The 20604-nt window shown below is 49.8% G+C and overlaps 1 protein-coding gene across 5 annotated transcripts in view; it reads right to left on the bottom strand.

The window, feature by feature from the left end:
* Positions 1 to 7078: 7078 nt before the first annotated feature.
* AMBRA1 (autophagy and beclin 1 regulator 1) overlaps positions 7079 to 20604 on the bottom strand; it is a 139040-nt gene continuing 125514 nt past the window's right edge. For 4 of the 5 annotated variants that reach the window (XM_065682934.1, XM_065682936.1, XM_065682939.1 and 1 more), the window contains 3 exons: positions 19448 to 19540; positions 17662 to 17855; positions 7079 to 8682 (listed from right to left, as the gene is read on the bottom strand). In XM_065682934.1, the coding sequence (XP_065539006.1) occupies positions 8192 to 8682; positions 17662 to 17855; positions 19448 to 19540 (778 nt within the window). In that variant the 3' untranslated portion in view covers positions 7079 to 8191. The remainder of the gene's footprint in view (positions 8683 to 17661; positions 17856 to 19447; positions 19541 to 20604) is intronic. The other variant, XM_065682938.1, reaches the window with a different exon arrangement.

The raw sequence follows: 20604 nt of genomic DNA, 5'->3' as shown, positions 1-20604 counted from the left end.
AAAGGGCTTTTCCAGCCATTTCCTAAAGGACAGGACCTGCTGCATGTGCATCCATCCCTATAGCAATAGCTGCCAACCCCTCGAAGGGATCCAACCGGACCAGAGCCTCCATGCAACACCTCACCCCAGTGCTGTGCTCCAGAGCACAGCCCCTCGTCCATCACCTCCTCAATGAATTGCGGCCAACGCATCCCTGGCCCAGCCGGAGCCTTACCCCCAGCCTGGAGCTGGGATGCTTCAAATAGCTGCGCACTGCACTACAAATTGGACTTTGATGAGGTCCATCAGGCCATCTGGACGGCCTTAAACAGCCGTGATGAAGATGGAGCAGGGGGTGCTTGAGGCGGGAGGAACCTCAGCGGTGTCAAGGCTGTTCACCAGATTCACATGAGACATTCGGAAGCTCTTCCCTGTGAGGGTGCTGAGGCGCTGGTGCAGGGTGCCCAGGGAAGCTGTGGCTGCCCCATCCCTGGCAGTGCTCAAGGCCAGGTTGGACGGGGCTTGGAGCACCCTGCTCTAGTGGAAGGTGTCCCTGCCCGTGGCAGGGGTTGGGACTGGGTGAGCTTTAAGGTCCCTCCCAACCAAAACTGTCCTGTGATTTGATGATTGGGCACTCACAGCCTGGCTTTGCTCTCGGCCAGCAGAGCCCATGAATCTGCACCACCCTGGCGTGTGCCCACGGATGGATGCACCCAGAGCATCATCTCCAGACTGCCCCGCTCGCACCAGTGCCATGAGCTGCGGGGGAGGCAGTGCTCCTAGGAAGGAAAGCCCATGTCCACTGATGCACACGGGATAAATAACCCCCTTTTGTGGCACCTCGGAGCCCCGGTGGGGTTTTAGCTCTTATTCTCCAAATCTGAATTCCAAAGTAACCTCTAGGCAATGAGCTCAGCCCCACAGGGCAGGACCCACTGGTGCTGCTCATCCCTTGGGACCTCGGCCACCCTGAGCTCCGCCTGGCTGCACGCAGCCCCATCTCACTGCTGCGACCTACATTCCACCTCCCCAAACATATGGCATTGCACTTAGGTGCGTTAAACCCACAGAGTGCTGGAGAGGGCTAATTTCCCATCAGGCTGTCAGGAAGTATTATGTCAAATACCTCACAGGAGCCTAAGCGTATTGTGCCGACACAGCTACCTCTGTCATCAAACCTGGGCTCTCATCAAAAACAATGCCGGGTTCAGCCGGCCTCAGCGCCTCCAGAGCAAACCCATCTCCGGGGCCTCTCCTGCATCACTGCACCCAGGGCTGCAGCCCTGCAGGGAACAGCCTGAACCCCCCCCCAGCCAAGAGCCGAGGCGCTCCCATGACTTGGAAACGAAGAGTCCTTGGAGCAGGATCCTTACTCCCACCCTGTGCGTGGCCATGGAGGATGGAGCAAGGTGGGAGAGGCTGGGCAGGACCTTGCACTGTTACGGCTGCCTTTGCACGCCCAGCTCTCCTCCTCCTCAAACACTGCACCCCATGGCCCAAGCACCCCCTGTGTGTCACAAACCCACCTTGTCCTTCCCAGTGCCGCTCGTTGCCGGTCATGCCGGGTCCTAGAGCCCAAAAGCTGCTGTTTCCTGGCTGTGCTCAGCCCCTCCTCAGCCATGCAGCAGGATCAGCCCCAATCCCTCAGTAATAGTTGTTTGAATTAGCATTTGCTCCGATGGAGGTGATGCGCAGGGGCTGCTGGCAGGGCTTCCCTGGGCACTTCTGCACTGGGCAGGCAGGTAAGCGCAGCCCTCATTTAAACACACTTCAGCACTCTATTACCAGCCTCCCCCGTGGCTGCCAGTCAGCCTTCGTTAGCCCCTTTGAGCCTTCTCTAGTTCTGTGGCCAAAGCAGGATGGAGCTTGCAGCACCTACCCAGGCACAGAGCCCAGGCCAGGGAACCCACGGTGGGTGTCAGCTCCATGGGGAGCAGCCCTGCTCTGCAGGAGCAGGCAGATCCAAGGGGAATGACCCCCAGGGGAAGGCAGAGCTGCATCACCACAGGGAGGTCTGACAAGGAGCCAGGGGAAGGAATGGAGCGGGGTTTAGATACGAGGCACCAAAGCATGACAGAGCCCAGCAAAGGGCTCTGGGTTTCAGCAGAGCCTGGTCAGCAGCCAGCAACCAGCACCCTGATAACAGGGATGTGCTCCTCTTCCCCTCCAAAGCCTGCCATGGAAACAAATGATGTGTGAATTCAAGCTCCCCTGCAATGGGGTGGCAATGCCCCTCTTCCATCAGAGCCAGACCCTGATCCTATCAGGGTATTACTGTATTATTGAGCTGGAGATTGAGGGTTTAATAACAGGCTTTAATAGCTACGATGGTATCAGGGGTCCAGCATTAAACTCCAGGAAGGGACATGGCTTTGTGTGCTCTGAGGCAGCAACTGCATGCCAAAAAATCCTCGAGGATGAAAGAACTTTCATCCCTGCAGCAAACTGACATGGGTTCATACACAAATGTTGTCAATGGGGGCATAAGCCCATGTTTGCCAAGCACCAGCCTTTGAAACAGCCCAGGAGAGCATCCTTGCCCTTGGGCACCCAAACCTCGGTTCATGGGAGAGCCCCAGCAGCACAGGGCATGGGGAGAGCCCTTGCACAGGGACCTCCTCTCCTCCTGGACATCACCCCAGGAGCTGCTGGCCCGGAGCAGAATGGGGCTGGGGAAAGCGGTAGCAGCGGTGTACCCATAGCACGCACCTGGGTGGGAATAACGGCCGGGACACGTAGCTCAGCCTAAGGAACAGAAGGGACCAAGCCTAAACTACCGCGACAGCTCCCGTTTCCGCACAGCCTGCACAGTGCCTGCTGTTCACCCAGCCTCTGCAGAGCTGGAGCAAGGAGCTCAGAGGGCAAAGGTGGAAGGGCCAAGGAGCCTTGGGAAGAACACAGTCCTCAGAGTCCAACTCCTCCGGCCAAGCTGGACCCAAGGATAGGAAGGGAAACCTCAGTGGCTACCACAGCCCACAAGCCAGCCTGCAGCTCACCATCCTGCCAGCTACGGCTGCAGGGAAGGCTCTGTGGGTGCAGAGCCCCTCTGCTGCTCCGATGGTCCAGTTCCAGCAATGGGTGCTCCTGGAAACCTCGGGTTCTGCCTCTTGCAGCAGTGGCACTCGCTTCCTGCTCACCTCTCCATCACTCACACCTCGCCTGTCCCACCGAGCTGTTTGAGCTCAGGGCCCCCAGTGCCTCCCGCATGGCACCACCGAGCTGGAAAAGCCTGGCCCGGAGCATCAGGCAAGCCCCTGGCACAGAGGATGGATGCTGGGAGTTTATTTGGGTGGGAGCAGAGGGGAAGCCTCACACTCCCCTCTCCGGGATGCTGCCAGCTCTTGGCTGGGATGGGGCCAGCATCCCAGGAAGGACTGCTTGATCCCTGCCAGCTCCCACCAGTGCCACGCACCAGCAACAACTGCTGGAAAGGCAAAACAAATGGGAGCCGAGGGAGAGAGCCGGGAAGTGCTTCTGTGGTGGGGAACAAATCCCTGCACTGAGCGGGCTGTAAGGAGCATCCTGCCCAGGAGCTATGCAGGGGCAGCAGAGCAGGGGGGAGAGGCCCCTGCTCCCAGTGGGTGAAAAGGGCCCCAGCATTAACTGGTGTTAGCTGGAAATGAAAGGCTGCCGTGACCCCCCAGACCCCTCGTGTGCCTCCTCCAGGCAGAGGTGGCAGTGGCTTCATGTTGTTACTCCTGGGGATAGTCCGGTTGGACACAAGAGGAAAATACTTCACAGTGATAACAATCAGCCGTTGTTATCAATGAACATCCAATCTAGGCTGTGCTTTGCCCAGAAAGGTTGGACCAGATGATCCTTGAGGTCGCTTCCAACCTGGTGCTCTGATTTGCACGCTGAGATCCCAGTTAGCAGTGGATGGCTCACATGCTGCATCCTCTAATTAATTTGCCTCTTCCTGTTGGAGAACAGCTTCTCTGGTAGATGGGGTCCAAGCAGAAAGGGAAGCTACCCCCTGGCCAGCAGCCTGAGTGGTGGGCAGAGGACCTGGCTATGGAGCTCAGCTTCCATTCAGTAATGGCAGGGAGGAAAGATTCCCCATGCACCCGGCTGTGACCTGGTCCCTCCTCTCCCCTTCTTGCGCAGCACAGCTCCTGGCCACCACGTACCACCCAGCTATAGGATCACCCCACACTGGCCACTGGCTAGGAGTCAAATGGAGGCGATGGAGATGGAGCAACAGGTTAGCGAGGGAGACATGGCACAGAACAACGGGGTCACAGGGACAAGTGCTGCACCACCCACCAGGGCTTCGCAGCCCCCCACGGACCCCAGGGCTCCCCTCCAGGCAGTGCTGGTTTGGTCCCAGAGCTTTCACCGTCTGCAGGTGAGCACCGTGGAGGATTCATACACAGCCCCCTTCCAGCACAGCAGCTCCAACCATTGCCCCGGGCTTCTGGCACCTTCTCTCTGCCGAGCTGACCTCAATAACCCCGTATCTTCAGCTATCCCCCTCCTCTTCCAGCTCATTGTGGCTTTTCGAGAACACTGGCTCTCACCAAACCCAACCGACCCACCATTAACCTCTTTCCACGCCAAGAACTGGCTGTTGCTTTTGCCTTCAATTCCCACCTCAAACGGCTCCGGGAGGACTCTACCCCTCACCCTTGAGGTGACTCAGTTGCTTTAATAGCCTCTGATGAGGGATTTTATCAAAGGCCTTTTGAAAGCTAAATAAAATCCTTGTATTTCTGCTTTCCCCAGGATTTTGTTAGCACATTTAAAGGCTCCTGACAGGCTGAGGATGAGGAAAGCTTTGGTTCTTCAGATTATTTCCTGCTCCTACGCAGCAAAGCTCTCAGTGTGCCTCCTAAATTGGGCCACCAAGCACACACAGCTCTGCCCGGGTTTCCTCGGGCAGATCCTGTTGAATCCCCACGCTGCTCCTGGCAGGACACTTGCCTCAGCGCTGCGTTATCACGCTGCAGAGAGCAGGCAAGCTGTGAGCTCTGCTGCTGCGCTTGTCCTGGATGTGGGCAATGCGACCGCCTCCTGTGCTGTGCAGGGCTCCAGGCCTCAGTCATCCCATGGCTGCAGAGGGTACAGGTCAGCTCAGTCCTGACCAAACCAACCAGGGAACACTGCTGGGACAGACCAGGGTAATCCAAGGCAGGGAGAGAGTTTTGCTCAGAGAATCTCAGACTGGTTTGGATTGAAGGGACCTTAAAGCTCATCCAGTTCCAACCCCTGTCACGGGCAGGGACACCTTCCACTAGAGCAGCTTGCTGCAAGCCCCGTCCAACCTGGCCTTGAGCACTGCCAGGGATGGGGCAGCCACAGCTTCTGTGGGCACCCTGTGCCAGCGCCTCAGCACCCTTACAGGGAGGAATTTCTCCCTAATGTCTCATCTCAATCTCCCCTCTGCAGTTTAAAGCCATTCTTGTTCCACAGGAAGCATGGAACGCATCATAAATAAGCTGCATTGAGGGGAGGCAACTGAGCCCATGGTACAAGTGTGGTGAGCTTTCCCCCCTGTCCCCCTCTTCCCACCAACCCACGTCTCCCCCTCAGGGCTCAGGGCTCAGAACCTGAGCTTGGCAGATTCTAGGTCTGAAACTCAAACTCAAAGCATTGCTCTCCCTACATACAAGCCCACAGCACTGCTTAGTTGTGTGGCCACAGGAGGTCATCTACAAAGCACGTCCAAGGCAGCATTTGAGGATTAAGCCCACCCACACCCATCCTGCCCCACTGCTCCTGCCTAGAGCCTGTATGAACACAGGAGTCAGGCTGCAGCCGCTACCAGCCTTTGGCCAGAGCTACAGAGCAGCTTAGGAGAAACATCAGAGCTGCTGCTCTGATCAGACCTCCATCCTTACCTCATCTGGAAGAGTTTCCCCTACAAGTGGGGAATGAAAAGCTGCTTTGGAGTCTCAGGCATGTCCTGAGTCGATGTCAAAGGCAGCAGCTGTGGTCTGCTCCAGCTCCCACTGGAGCTCACTTACTTGCTCTGCCATCATCTCCTATGGGGACAGGTCTGGACCAAGGGAAGTCCTCAGCAGAGCAGGATTCAGGCCTCTGCACAGCACTGGAGCAAGACATCCCAGGAGACCTCTCCCCAGTCATGATGGAAAGTTTTCTGTAGGTAGCTTGGCTCTGGCCATCTGCAAGTGCTCTGCAACACATCTACCAAGAACGGGCCTCAAGCCTCTTCCAGGAATCATGCAGGGAGAGGGAAGGAGCTGCCAGGCTGAGCTGAAGCAGAAGCCTTTTTCTCCAGGCTCTGTTTCAGTCTGTTTTCACGTAGAGCAGTAAACAGCCCTGCCCAGCCCTGCCCTGTCTGCCCAAGTCTTGAGCCAAGACATAGCTCTTCCAGCTCCCAAATGCCAGCACATCCTCAGGCCACCCCGCACTGAGGCAATACAGGGATGCACGAAACCCTCCTCACCACACAAGGGAATCCCGTTTTTCAGGCTGCTCTCCTGTCAGATCAGGGATGTGGTTGGCTCAGGGCAGGCTTTAGAGCCTCATTAACACTCTGCAATGAGGCCTGGCAGCAGCTGATTTGATTTAAGGTTCATTTCCAGGCTGTGATTTAAGAGAAGATTTGCTTAATGTTCTTTAACAGACTCTTCTGACTGGGAGCTTGAGTGCTGCTTAATGACAGCCTTATTTATTGTAATGTCTTTGCAGGACAGGATCCAGAGGAGCCAGACAGGTGCTCAGGCAGCAGGGGAAGCATCCCTCACAGCAGAGTGGTAACACAGGGACATGCATTCCTTTATCCAGAACAGCCAGACACTGCACCCCTTTCTCTGCATTGAGAGGTCAGCAAGACTCTCTGCTTGCCTAAGATAGAGTGCTGCACCTCCACATACCTTTTTAAGCAGGACAAGAGAAATGCTTCTCTTTCTCCCTGCTGCAGTACTTGAGCAATGGGAAACACAGAAGTGCCTGCTCATCTCCAGGCTGACTGAAAGGCAATTTGCAAATCAAGACTCCACCATGCTCCTCCCTGGTACCCAGTTTTGGGCTTTCAACTCAAAGGCTGATCCTGCTTTCCTCCTTGAGCTTCTGTACCTATCCCCAGGGCCGAACACCAAGACAACAGCACACAAATGAAGACAGTAGGTCAAGCAAGGGTTTGTCATATTTTAATGACATTGATCTTTGGTGTTTCCCTCGTCAGCACTCACGCTCTCCCCGCCCTTCCTCCACAAGCCTGCTAGGGATGGAGAGTTACAAACGAAAAGGAAAATCACATCTGAGACTAAAAACAAAGTATCAGAGCCTGGAATTCTCCACTAGAAACTACATGTACAAGGTCAAGATTTCACATGCAACACCTTACATCACAGACCCATACCTCACACCCTGGCCTGGAGCTGAGAGACATTTCCTGCCCCCTTGCCAAGGAGGTGCAGCTCAGTCCTGGCAATATGAAACCACTGGGATGGCTCATTCATGTTAATATTGGCACAGCTTAGAACATCCTTGCGTGAACTGCATCCTGACTGGAGAGCAGTAGCCCTTGTCCCTCTCTACCCATCTATACATCAGCTCTGCTGAGGTTCCTGCCAAGTACTACACTAACTCTCTAAAAAGGAAAGATCCCCACCCATGAGCACATCCTGAGCCATGCAGGTTATGGCAAAGCCCAGTTCTTCCCAGAAAAGACCACAGTGCAGACAGGAGGGGGTCTCAGAACTCCACACTGAGGGGGAAGCAACGCTGTGCCACGGAGTGGGGCTGCGGCCTGGAAGACTCCTCCACTCCAGCAATGGAGCTGGAGCATCACACCCAGGTTTGCCCAGTAGGACTGCCTGTCTCCAGAAGGATGCTGCAGGCCCCCTTTCCGTTCTTCACTCTACTGATCAGCCCCTGGGCATAAAAGGGCAGGAAAAGGAAATGAAAGAAGCTTTACAGAGGAGGACACTGACCAAATTGCAGGGTTAGGGCTGAGCTCAGGGGATCCCAAGGGGCTTTAAAATCTGCATGATGTGCAGCCAGTACACTTCATATTCCTGTTAACTCTTCAGCAGTGGGAATGTTGGAAGTTAAGTATGCTTTCTTCCCCATGGCTTCCCTTGCAGTCCTTATTCCTTCCCCACTCACCCAGGATAGAGAAGCCCTCTGAGCCACCAGCATCCTGTCAGAGCCACGTGTTCCTACTCTTCCAGCTCCTGGCCAGCTGTGAGGTATAGGTCTCTGCTGAGCAGTACAAGGGTAGCACCAACACACAACTCAATCTCTACCTGTTCCGCGACTCCCCACTGGTGCTGTCATTACTATAGAAGTTGGTACTGTCAGGAAGATGGTTATTATTAGTTAGGTCACTGTATTCAATTGGTCCCTCAGTGTCCATGGAGGACTGGGCCTGCTCTGGCAGGTCCAGGTCACCAGTGCTTTGTCCTTCACTCCCACCAGGGGCTGTCCGTGGGCTCAGGCCATGCTCCGAGAGCTGCATAGACTCTGAAAGGATCCGTCCCTCCAGCTCAGCTGCCATCTGCTGTGAGGTGGACGGCAGTGCTGATGTGCCCTCAGCTCCGGTGGGCTCTGCACCGGTCTGAGAGCTGCGGTGGATCCGGTGGCTCACGATGATGTTGTTGCCAAAGCCACCCATGGACGCCATGGTGGTGCTCTGCTCCCGCTGGACCACGGCAGTCATGCCACCTTCTGTCATCAGCCTTTGGATCCTGCTCAGGGCATCCTCCCCACTGGCCCCATAGTCTGGACCTTCACCTGCAAGAGAAAGCAGAAGCAACTTGGATGTACAAGGCAAGCTACAACACAAAGAGAAAGCAACGCTGGGTAGATGCACATGTGCTGGGATAGAAGATGGGCTTTGTTCCAGGGCGAGCCCAACATTTTATTTCTAAAACTTTTGGTGAGTGCCAAAGGCACCGAACTCTGTCAAGAAGACCTTGGCCAGTCCCACAGGTATCCCTCACAGACCTGCATGTCCAAGCCCTGGAGAAGCAGCTCTCCATAGAGGTGGGGAAAAAAGAGGAGTCAGAAGCAGTGTGTTTTCTCACAGCTGCAGAGACAGCCCAGCAAGTCCTCCAAAGCAGGAGGAAAAACCTGTTTGCCCTGCAATAAGCCAAATATCTCACCACGGTGTTAGCGTCCTGGGGCCTTTCCTACTTCACCTGTTTGAGAATACCCCAGGCATCACATGATGGCCATCTCCCTGCTATCAGAGAGCACACAGGCCAGGACCAGATTGCAGCGACAGAACATGGTCTGCGCGCTTCCACATCACCATTGATCAAGGAAAGATCAAGTATGTAGGCTCCTGATGCCCTTGACTGGTATCTTTTGGGAATGCAAAATACATCTTTCAAGATCTATAGTTCTTTGTCTATCTCTGAACTCTCCCTTCACAGTCAGGCTGTACTGAGCCCTGAGAAGCCACTGTCAGATGCCTTGGTTGCTGAAGATTACTTCTGAAGAAGAACAAAATCTCATAGAAAAACAGTCCATGTCAGAAATTAAATCCCCACGGCAGGAAAGTCCAACCCAGTTCTGTTTCCCAGCATCCTCCTTTTGCTACAAACCCTACCCAGACCATCAGGGGAAAACAACCCGTAATCACAAACTGCTAGAACCATTCCACAGTGGAATCCTGATGATTCTTATTAAAGAGATAAATCTCACTCCCAGCTCCATGACGCTATTGCAGACCTGATTAGATGAGAGAGGAAAGCCATAAGCTCTCCTAGCTCCAAGAAGATGAACACAAATGTCAACAAGAGTGGATGTAGGCAGGAGTTAAAACACAATAGAAATCAAAATGCCACACTGAGTAGGAAGGCAAAAGTGACTGGGGCTGTGGGGTGGAGACCATGTATTCAACACGAGAGCTGGGGTATCCAGCATGGTCTACACCATGTAACTATAGAGCATAGTCAGAGCTGTTAAGACGGTGTGCAGCCTGTCAGTGACAGCTTATTCCTTTTCCTCAGTGGTACTTGCATTGAGCACAACCAGCTTCCTCCACCACAGGGTATGGCTAATTCCATCTTCAAGCAAGCCTGCTGACATACTGCCCTGCTGTAGAAATACTATGGACATCAAGGGCAAATTTAATTCTCAAAAGCAGAGTAAGTCCCTTTCTGCCAGGTAGTAAGCCTGCTCTATCCACTATGCATACAGCAATTACAGAGCTCCTTGGTCAGAGCTTCAGTGAGACCACAGAGGCCCCAGTAACCTCATGAGAATCTGGAGCAGAGCCTAGAGGAGTGAGCACAAATACCCCTGGGCACAGCCTGACCCAGAACTCTTGCAGAGAAATCCTGTTCAGGATGTGTCTGATGCACGAACTTGGCTGACCTGCACAAAGACTGAGAACAGAGGCAGCTATTAGCCTGGAAACTCCAGTGTGAAAACCATGCATGCCAGGGGATATTGAAGCATTAATCAGAGCAGAAGTAAGTGGAAGGTTTGAGATGCATGGCTTTGGATTCAGTCATTGCTTCCTTCCGAGGACATAGGTGTAAGCACTTTGTTACCAACCATCTGGCCAGGCCAGAGGGGAAGCTTAAGAAAGCCAAGATGTGCAGCCTGGCTTAGAGACATGCCAGCCAGCCTTATCTACACAAGTCCTGAAACAGCAGGTACTGTGCTCTTGATAGATCATTTACTACAAACCAGCCCAATACAGGAGCCTTGGAACAGCGAGTCAGCAAGGGCCCCCAGCCAGTGCTCCTCAGCATTACAAGCATGTGCTTCACGAGAGGATTCCATGCAGGCAGAGCACAGCAAAGCACCCCCTGCTCTTCTCTGCCCCTTAATTACCACATGCCATGGCTGAACATCCAGTTGAGGCAGCTACTTGCTGAGAAACAGGCAAGGGCTGATGCCACAGCAGTCACACACCTTCAGATGAGGAGCACGGAGATACAGCAGTGCTGGAAATCCCAGAAAGAAACCATCCAAGCAGCCAACAAGCACCTTTTTGTCCTTCCCTTCCCCCTCCCTGCAGGTTCTGGCAATGCCTTTGGCTGCCTGGTTCAGAGCTGAGCTTCCTGTGCGATGTTCCCTGAGCTGAGCTATAGCACAGCTTCACATAGAGCCCGTTTCTACTGCCTGGTGACTCCCACACGCGTTCCTTTGCCAGGCTGCCAGTGCAGACTGCATCAGTGCTCAGTGCAAGTGAAATAAGCTGACTTCCACTTGGTGCAGGTTCACAGTGTGCACACAGGTACCTACCCAGAACAGCAGCAATGCTGTAAACCCCACACCCCAGGCTACTGGAAGTTCCAACGTGCTGCAGTGGCCAAACCCCATTCCCTGCACCACCAGCTGAACAAAACCAGAACAGAGAGAAATCCCATGCTCATGACACTTCTGTCAGATTCCAGAGGGTTTAGGCATACTCAGAGCATGAACCCGAGCTTGTGCAGGAGCAGGCCAAGGACAGCACATCTAATTCTCCGTATGGAGAAAGCAATTCCTCTTCTCTCATTTTACGCTCAAAACTACATTCTGAAGTCCCAGGCTCTGTAAAATCCTTTATCTTAAGCTCTCATTCTTCTAAGCCTTTTCTGACTCTCTGGAGTCAGAAATACAGAAAAACCTCATAGTATAGTACAGACAAAATTTAGAACACTGAGCTAACCAGCTCCAGCTCCAGCGTGTGAAGTACCAATGTGTGAAATACCACTGTAAGCACAACACTTGCCAATTCGTTCTCCACCTAAGCTGTCCCTCTACCAGAATCCATCACATAGAAGGAAGCAATCTTGAGACACAGTCTTATCTTTCTCTGGACTGGGACACAAGTTCTGTGCCTGACAGGACATAAAAGCATCACCCCTGGCTCTCTCTGCAATACAAGTATCAGTGTTGTGTCTGCAGTGCTGTGCTCCTGCAAACCTTTTCTATCCTAACTGAAGTGACCTTTCCAGAGGTCCAAAGCCCCGTCTATCCAAAACACAGACACAAAACATCACTCTTGAGAGTAATTTCTGTCAATCTAGCTGACTGGCTCCAACATTTAACAAAATACTCTCTAGCTAATGCATTTGTCTTCAGAAGTCCTCTGCCATGCTATTCCTGCAAGATCAGAGTTTGGCACAGATGCCTACAAAGCAGAAACATCTGGCATACTTTCAATGGAGCTGGGTATAAGGCAGAAGCATTTCCACTCTTAAATGAGGTGGTCTCTGAAGTACTTACAGGAATTACAACTTGTTTATCTCTCGGCATATTCAGCACACACCTGATAAAGAGCAAAGCCCACAGAAGCAGAGATGAGATCAGGCTGTGGGATATATCAACACTGTTCTTGAATTTTTGCCTATTTTCAGCTTTCCTCTCTCTAAACCCAGGAGTAGTTAGTAGCCATGCTTGCAAACAAAGCTTCAAAATTAGAACTAAGAGTAAGCACTGCAGAGAGATGTAAGTCTTCAGAGAACATGGAATAATAGCTTGGAGGTGTGAGCTGACCCACTAATTCAGATGCTCAAAGATAAAAATATCACCATTTTTAAATGAATTCACTCCTTGCATAAGAATAGGAAAGGGAGTGTCAGACCACAGTATAACCAGCTACGAATACTCACATCTCCCTTAGTGCCAGAAGAAATACTACTGGTTACTCTTCTCCCCATCCAAGCTCAGAAGAGGGTTCACACTTCCTTTCTAAGGTAGCTAAATCAAACAGCTCCACAGAACTCAGGAAAGACACACACCAGCTTTGACTTGTAAAAATTCTCTTAGCAATATCTCACCTTGGTGATTTCTATGAGTGAAACTTATTTTGGTAATGAGAGTTTAAAAGTAGCCTCCATAATTTAATCCCAAGGGAGCCAGGTACTGGGAGCAGCTCACACTGTAAAGGCTTGTGTAGTACATGCTTCTAGAACCTGATTCTATTTTTTAGGTAGTGCTTTTCAGAGGGCTTTTAAAGAGAATCTGAAATTTGCAGTTCTATAGTACATATGACACATATTTTACAGATGGATAGGCAGATGAAAGGCTAAGGGATCTACCCACATTTCTACTTGGGAGAACAAAAGGCAGATCTGGAAGCTGATCCCTGGTGTCTCGATTCCCATTTCCAAACTAATCGCACAAAAATCACATCACATTTGACAACAGCATTGCAGCTAATGTAAGACATGTTTCTCTTTATCATTCATGAGGCTTGGCTGAGGACAGGGTATTCCTGCCCATGCAGCCCCCTGACATGTTCCTAATGTCTCAGATTAAATAAGTTACATCACATGCAGGCACACTGCATCTGCATCCTTCAGCATCCTCAGGATGCTTTGCTCATACCAGGCAAGTTTCACTTGCGTGTGCTGTCTTTTTGCTACCAACAGTTTGAACAGACTGAAGCCCGCAAACCCAAATGTCCTGGGTTCAGCAGCAGCAGTCATTTTTCTCCTTCTTAGTAGCTAGTGCAGTGCTATGTTTTCATTTTTTTGGCCTGGGAACAGTGCTGATAACGCCGATGTTTTCAGTTGCTGCTCAAATGTTTGGTCTGGCCAAGGACTTTCTGAGCCTCATGCTCTGCCAGGGAGGAGGGAAAGCTGGGAGGAAGCAGAGACAGGACACCTGACCCAAACTAGCCAAAGGGATATTCCATACCACAGCACGTCATGCCCAGGATGTAACAGGGAGTTTTCCTGGAAGGGCTAGAGGGACTGCAGGGTTGGAGGTGGTATTGGTCAGTGCTCGGCTGGGGGGAGTGGGGTGAGTTATCGGTCAGCTGGTGGTGAGGTGTTGTATTCTTTCCCCTTGTTATTTCCTTTATCATTACTATCATTGGTGGTAGCAGCAGTGATTTGTGTTATACCTCAGTCACTAAACTGTTCTTATCTCAACCTGTGGGAGTTGCATTCTTTTCGATTCTCCTCTCCGTCCCTCCAGAGGCAGGGGGAGGGCAAGAAGGGGGGGAGTGAGTGGATGGGCTGTATGGTTTATGGCTGACTTTGTTTAAACCACAACACCAAACCTTCATTTTACAGCCCTTTTTCCTCTCAAAAGTATCTGCTGCAACCTCTGAAAGCAGCCGGACGTAATGGCAATTTGTGCTGGCTGGTGAGCAACACTTAAAGCAAATAGGTTAAAATCTGTATATGGCATGACTGTAGTCAATATGCTGCTCCCCCAGAGACAGGCAAAGTAGCAATCCACTGACAGCAAGCCTTCAGATGGCTACAACTTCAGTAGTTCTTAACGTGTGCCTACTTGCACAATGAGCATTGAGCTAGCTAGATTGTTCAGCCCCAAAGACAATGCAGATGATAGGGAAGGAGATGACAACCGCCTTCCAGCTATTTCCATCAAGTTTCTTTTTTAAGTGTGGGGTATTTTTTGTTTTTAAGCAGCTGGATTACCTGAATGATGTATGGGTATACTGTAAATAGCCAGGAGACAGCATGGGTGCATAACAAATCAAGAGTCCTGCAGCTCTGCAAAGGTCTCTCTCCCTCAGCCTGCAGCACATTTTGCAGTTGCGTCCCTGACACTTACTGCCACTTCTACACTATTCCATAGATCCCACAGCCTGAGCAAGTGGCAGCTACAGCCTGACCCAGCCTGGACCAGGAATTGCAATTTCTAAAGGCTAAAGCTTTGGACGATTAAATCTCATTAGAAATTTTTGCTGGTTTTTAAGTGACATTTAACTTGCCAGTTGAACACAGATCCGCCCCCGTCATCCCTGTCCATTTGCAAGGGAAAGCATAGAATACCTCCCAACAGATTGTTTCTAATTAAGAGTGCCTCAAAGTTACAGCTCCATCACTATTTCCACTATGTCTGTCAGCTTAAATAATTAGGAAACAGCTGAAACACTGTTTTAGACATTGATGATATCTCTCCTAGTTTTAACTTCTTTGGTTTATGTGTGGCTTGGGAGCAGAGTTCACAAGGCAGCTATCAACTGCTGCAAACCAAAAAGATACAGACATTAGAGGGATTCACTTCTAATAAAGTCATTATATACTCATTCCTCCAAAGGAGGTAGAAAGATAATCAGAACAGCAAAGTCCCCGCAGAGCTTTGCATGAGAAAAGGAAACTATTTATACCCGCACAGAGCTTAATTAGATTTCTGATGCAATTCTGCATACTTCTTTTTTGTACAGTAAGCACATATCTGCAAGAAATGCCCTGAGCCAGAATTCCCCACAGCAGCAAGGTTGACGGGACACAGGACAGAAACCCACTCCTGGGGGTAGCACTACCCTTTCTTTTTCTTTCTTTTTTTAAACATTAAAGGATTTTGCTCTTTTTTTATCCCTTCATGACAAGGTGATAACTAAAACACTTTCCTTTACATTACTCTGAATCACATCTGATGTATCCATTCTGCTGCTGCTAATGCTGCTAAGCCTTTACGTACTGATTTACATCTTTAAAACCCCATACAAAACACTACTTAATCTGCACAGCCACTGGTGTACTGTGCTATGGGAAGATTTATTCCCATTTGGTAGATGATTGATAATTTGCCTTAGGGCACACACCAAGTTAGCTGTAGCACATTTTTGCTCTTTTTTCCTTTGTGTCCCTGACACCTAGATCCTGCTATTAGGAAATACTGTTTCCCTTTCAACAGATGAGCTGTGGTAGATGCAGTGGGCAAATTAACCATCAGAAAAGAAGCACAGGGTCTAATCGAGCCTGCATGAACACCCTGGATGAGCAACACAGGCATTTATGATGCTGGGAAAACAGTAATCTTAACGTCACAAGGAGTGCAATGGGGCTCAAGTGTAATGTGAAGCATGAAGACTCTTGGATGAACCAGAGCACTGATGTCACAAGTCCCTGGCTGACTGGCTGAGATGCTGTTTAACAGCAGCTGAAAATACGTCTTTCTGCTTCATTTTGGGTCCTTGTACTATTCCTCTGCCATCGATTACAGTTGGGTTTTTGGATCCTACATGATTCTTCCAATAGTTAACACCTTGACAGTTCCCTGTTTTGAGCTGCTCTTGAGCCTTTGCTGAGGAATTTCCACTGAGGATGTAGCTGACACAAAAACTGATCAACTACAGGGCAAGACTGCTTAGCTCATCTCCAGTGCATGTGTCTGTCCTGGAATAACTCCTTTGTTCCTTACAAAAGAGACAGGAGTGTGACAGCCCATTTTGCAGGTGAGACCCACTTGCAAGGGTGCATGTGGTAAGTCAGCATCTGAGCCACAAACTGCATCAGATGTGGAACTTGCCAATCTTCTTCCAAGCAGAAAATGGAAACAAAGAAAGGTCTCTGTCCTAGGTTTGCTATCTACACTTCCTTTCATTCAAATGTTACATTTTGCTTCTTTATAGAGATACCCTGCCCAAGGCACTGGTAAAGGACAACGCTTCCCCATCTCATTAATGGTCTAGTTAAAACCCATGACCTAGTTCTAAAAATTGAAAGGTTAACTAGAAAGAATGAGATAATGAAACCTTCAGATGATTCAGAACAGCAGCAGAGAGAAGCAGCACTGGAGAATTCCACTGGTTTAACACAGCAGAGAAAAACCGTCAAGCCTGCAGCATCAGCCATCACGACCTTGATGCAGGAAGGTCCCACAGCATCCCCTGTTCTCAGTCTGCATACCACATTCAGTGTATGCACACAAGGTCTCACAAGCTCAGTATTAGTCCAGATATCCTATGTTCCAGCCTTATTCACACACCTCAAGTATACTGACCTTCAGGAGAGGTTCATCTCAGCTCAAGAATTAGACACTTACCTTTGAAAACAAGAGCAGAGATCAGAGTAAAAAAAAGCCTTATCACACATGCTGGATGCCGCACAGCAGAAACTGGAAGAGTCACATGCCAAAAAGCATCTTTCAGAGTGACAGAGCACAAGCAAGCACACAGTCACAAACAAGCATGTCATGGGCTGCTTCCCAAAGATAAGTGGGTTCACCATGAACCAACAACTTCAAAACTGTCTCCTCAATTTTCTCTGTCCTTCCTATATATATACTGCTCAACTCCATCCTAGCAGGCCTTCAGAATTGGATTTAAGCACAATGCTACAGTCTAGAGACAGGAAGCCTGGACAAGACCATCATGCTTTCAAAAGATCAGTGGTTTTATCTTCATATAGGAATTATACATCAGCTACTTCCAGCTCTTTATGTGTTGCTAACTTTTCCTGGACTGGAAAACACCAGAGGCATTTCTGTATAGCTGAGCTGGACATTAATCAAAGTCTTCACTGACCAGACTAAACAGAATACTCATACCTGCTTTGTGAGAAGTGATTTACAGGATTTTGTGTCCAGGTGCTGAGCTTGTGAATCCTGCACAGGTTTTAGATGCAGAGGTTGAAGGACCAAGCTAAACTAACAGAGAGGCAGAAAGGATAATTCTTAACAGTTTGCAGCTTTACGGATGGTTAGAGTTCAGGAGGAGTGGTGCCAGTACAGCTGATTCTAGAAAGGCACAAAGTTCTGGGGAAGAGTTCATTTTGCCTTCTAAAAGTATGCAAAAAAGACAACTTCACCATTAAGATGGACAGAGATTCACTCTCCTGATCACCTTGGCCTGGCTGCAGGCAAATTAGGCTGGAGAAATCTTTGCTGAAGATATAACAGGAGTGTTCAAATCACAGAATGGTTTGGGTTGGAAAGGACCTTAAGATCATCTAGTTTCAACCCCCAAATGCACAAATGCATGGGTAAGATGCGGAAGCTATATGGAAACTCTTTGTTCACCAAGGTAAGCTCTGTCGGATAAATCATTGCTTGAGCTCCTACCTTCTCCAGTCCCCGCAGAGGCAGATTCCTGCTCCTGTACCTCCCTCTCTGTCTGAGTCTCGGCATTCTGCAGCTGAGGTGCCAAGGTCTGGGTACCCTGGGAAGTCACAGAGGTAGGGGGATTTCGGGGTTGCAGGCCTATGGCGTTCATCAGGCCCATGTCTCTGTCTGTCCTCCATGTGGCTCTGCTGGTTCTGAAAAGAGAGAAGAACAAGTAAGACCAGGAGCACCGGAGGCAAAGAGCTCCAGCACGACTGAAGCATCCGAGCCTCTTCTTGCCTCCGCTTCAAGCAGGCATGGGCTAGCCAGTATGCAGATGGGGCTGGAGGAACTGTGCCCTGCACTTACTTATACACGCATATAGACATCCCTCTCCAGCCTCAGCTGGCTGGTCCCTTGAGTTTTAAGCCAACAGAGTCTTGTAGTCCACTCACCCTTCCATAGAAGCAGCATATCTGACAGGCATAGATAGAGATCCCTGCAGCATCACTAAGCCTTCCGTACAACTCTGTCTTGGGGTCACTGAGTTGAGCAGGCAACAGGACGTGTAGCACAGGACCACAAACACACACACAACCTTCCTCTGCGTGTCAGCAGGGTGGTTTTAACTCCCAAAGACACAGCCTGTATCCCTTCCCTCCTCTGGACCTCGGGTTTGTCAGCATCAGACATGAATGCACTCCAGCAGGCATTTCTGCCCGTTCCAGTTGGACAGGAGAAATTCTCTGTTCTCAAAAGCAAACAACAGGAACCACCTCAAGGCTCATTAGCTTCTAAGCATCAAACAGTCGAAGTGTACGACACTTCAAGAGCTGAGTCTTTACAGTGCTTGGATGCTCTTTCCAAAACTGACCTCTGACTGTAAGTGCTGGGAATGGTAAAGAGATTCTAGGAAATACTGTTTCATTCACAACCTTTTTTCATAAGGTTTTGAAACCTTCCACACTTTGCTTGCTCGCTCTGTGAGCCAGCTCATTCTTGAGCAGTATTTTGCCTTCAAGCTGCTCCTAAGCCTATCAGGCAAGACTGACGTGTGCTGTCAAAACCTATGAGTAGTGGCAATATCCACTCACATGGCAGAGTAAAGAATCTCTATGGCTTATTTTTTACCCTCAATAAGACCAAGGCTGCAGGACAGCACAGATACTGCCCTGTACACCAGCTCAGAACTCCCTTGGGATCCTGGAGCTCACAAATGAGAAACAAGACTGTCACCCTCTTGCTGGCTTACAGACAATACTCATCACTGGGGCAAGAAGCAAGGGTCTGTAGTGTCACCCTCATGTTTAGAATAACTAATCTGTTCATCACCAGACTGGATGAAGCAGCCAATAGGGATTTAGCTGTATTTTTAGAGTTTATTGCTCAGAAATAACTGTTCCATGACCAGAAACTAAAGGGACAAAATCAGTCACCAGGACTGCCCAATGGAGTTGCACTCATCTCTGTGAAACCTCCCATTCTTCAGTTATCCTCCAAAGGCCATTTACTTTGCATTGTGTTTTTGATGCATCAAGCATTACATGTTCCTGCTGCAGCTTGCTCACAGATGTTACAGAGACCATGAATGATATCTTACTTCACTACCACTGGCAGCACTTTTGGGCACTGGGTGTCAATTGCTGGAAGCAGGCAGGTGACCCAACTAGGCAGTATCAAAATGAGCAGGGTACCTGCATATTTAAAGCAGCCAGTGCTAAAGGAACAAAGAAGAGGTGATGCTGTCAGATCTAACAAAAGCAGCAGAAAGGGTCAGGTCTCCCTAACCCACAGCCAGGAGACTCACCCAGGCCGCTCAGTGCTCCTGCTGCTGGAATGCACAGTGAAGACGTTCTCATTCATCTGGTCCCAGTGGTACTCAACTCCAGAGTTTAAGGCCCTTGCAACACCAAAGAAGGAAAACATATTAGCATGAGAGGACACTATTCCAGCCAGCACGCATTACATCCCCAAAACACGAGGGACAGCAATAATTCCTGCCCTGCACAAACTAGAGATCTAGCTCAGTTCACATTTTCATTTAAAGGGCTCATCACCATAAACAGCCTTGCAAACACGAAGCCCTGTATTACCCAGACTGCTCTGGAATATTCCATTCATTTCAATTCAATATTAGCACCGAGGCACAGCAGCAGGAGCAGAGAGATTTTCAGGAAATGAAGACATACAATTGTGTATATAAAATCAGGTTACCTTAACTCCAAGTGACTGTTAAACAAAGAATTGGAATAGGAAGGCTCTCTCTGTGGTGCCTGCCAGCATTCCTTGCACTAGGTAATGTTAAGTAAAACACTGCTCTTATTTGACATTTAGTTTCTTTGCAAATGGTTCTCATTCTACCTATAAATAAATCTCCATACAGCCCTCTCACTGACAGTCACTGTGGAACAAGGGCAGATGTAGAGAATATGTTGACAAGTTTCCACAAAAGGGTTTGCACTGCTTTTTGTACTGGATCAACTTCTTGTGTGTATAAAAAACCCCAAACATGAATTTTACAGCTAATGCTACTAAGTTTAACAGAGAAGCAAATGCTCTGGCAACCTTTCACAGTACATTTCCCTAAAAGATACATGAAGCCAGGGCTGGCTAATCGCAGGAACAGGCAAGGTTAACACTGCATAGCTATTTATCACATCATTGCTGAAGAGTACAGGCAATCACAAAACCTAAACTACCATAACCATAACGCTCCAAGTGTGTCTCCCACTATTTCTAAGGCCGGCAGTTAGACTGGAAGAGGGTAAGAGCAAATCCAGCTTCCCCTGTGCTCTACATAAATCTCAAAGGACAGGCACTCACTGTGCAGTCCAAGGCAGGATGGAGATCTCCCACCTCCAGAGGCACTATGGAAGAGACTTCCTGTTCAGTGTTTTGCCATGCTGACACACCAGCTGCCATGTGTGAGCTGTGGGTTTCAAAACCAGGCTGTATACCCCCGCA

The sequence above is a fragment of the Lathamus discolor genome, chromosome 6 (genome assembly GCF_037157495.1).
Source record: "Lathamus discolor isolate bLatDis1 chromosome 6, bLatDis1.hap1, whole genome shotgun sequence".
Lineage (NCBI taxonomy): Eukaryota > Metazoa > Chordata > Aves > Psittaciformes > Psittacidae > Lathamus > Lathamus discolor.
Note: the sequence above shows the minus strand (reverse complement) of the source record. Positions and strands in the feature narration are given on the sequence as shown.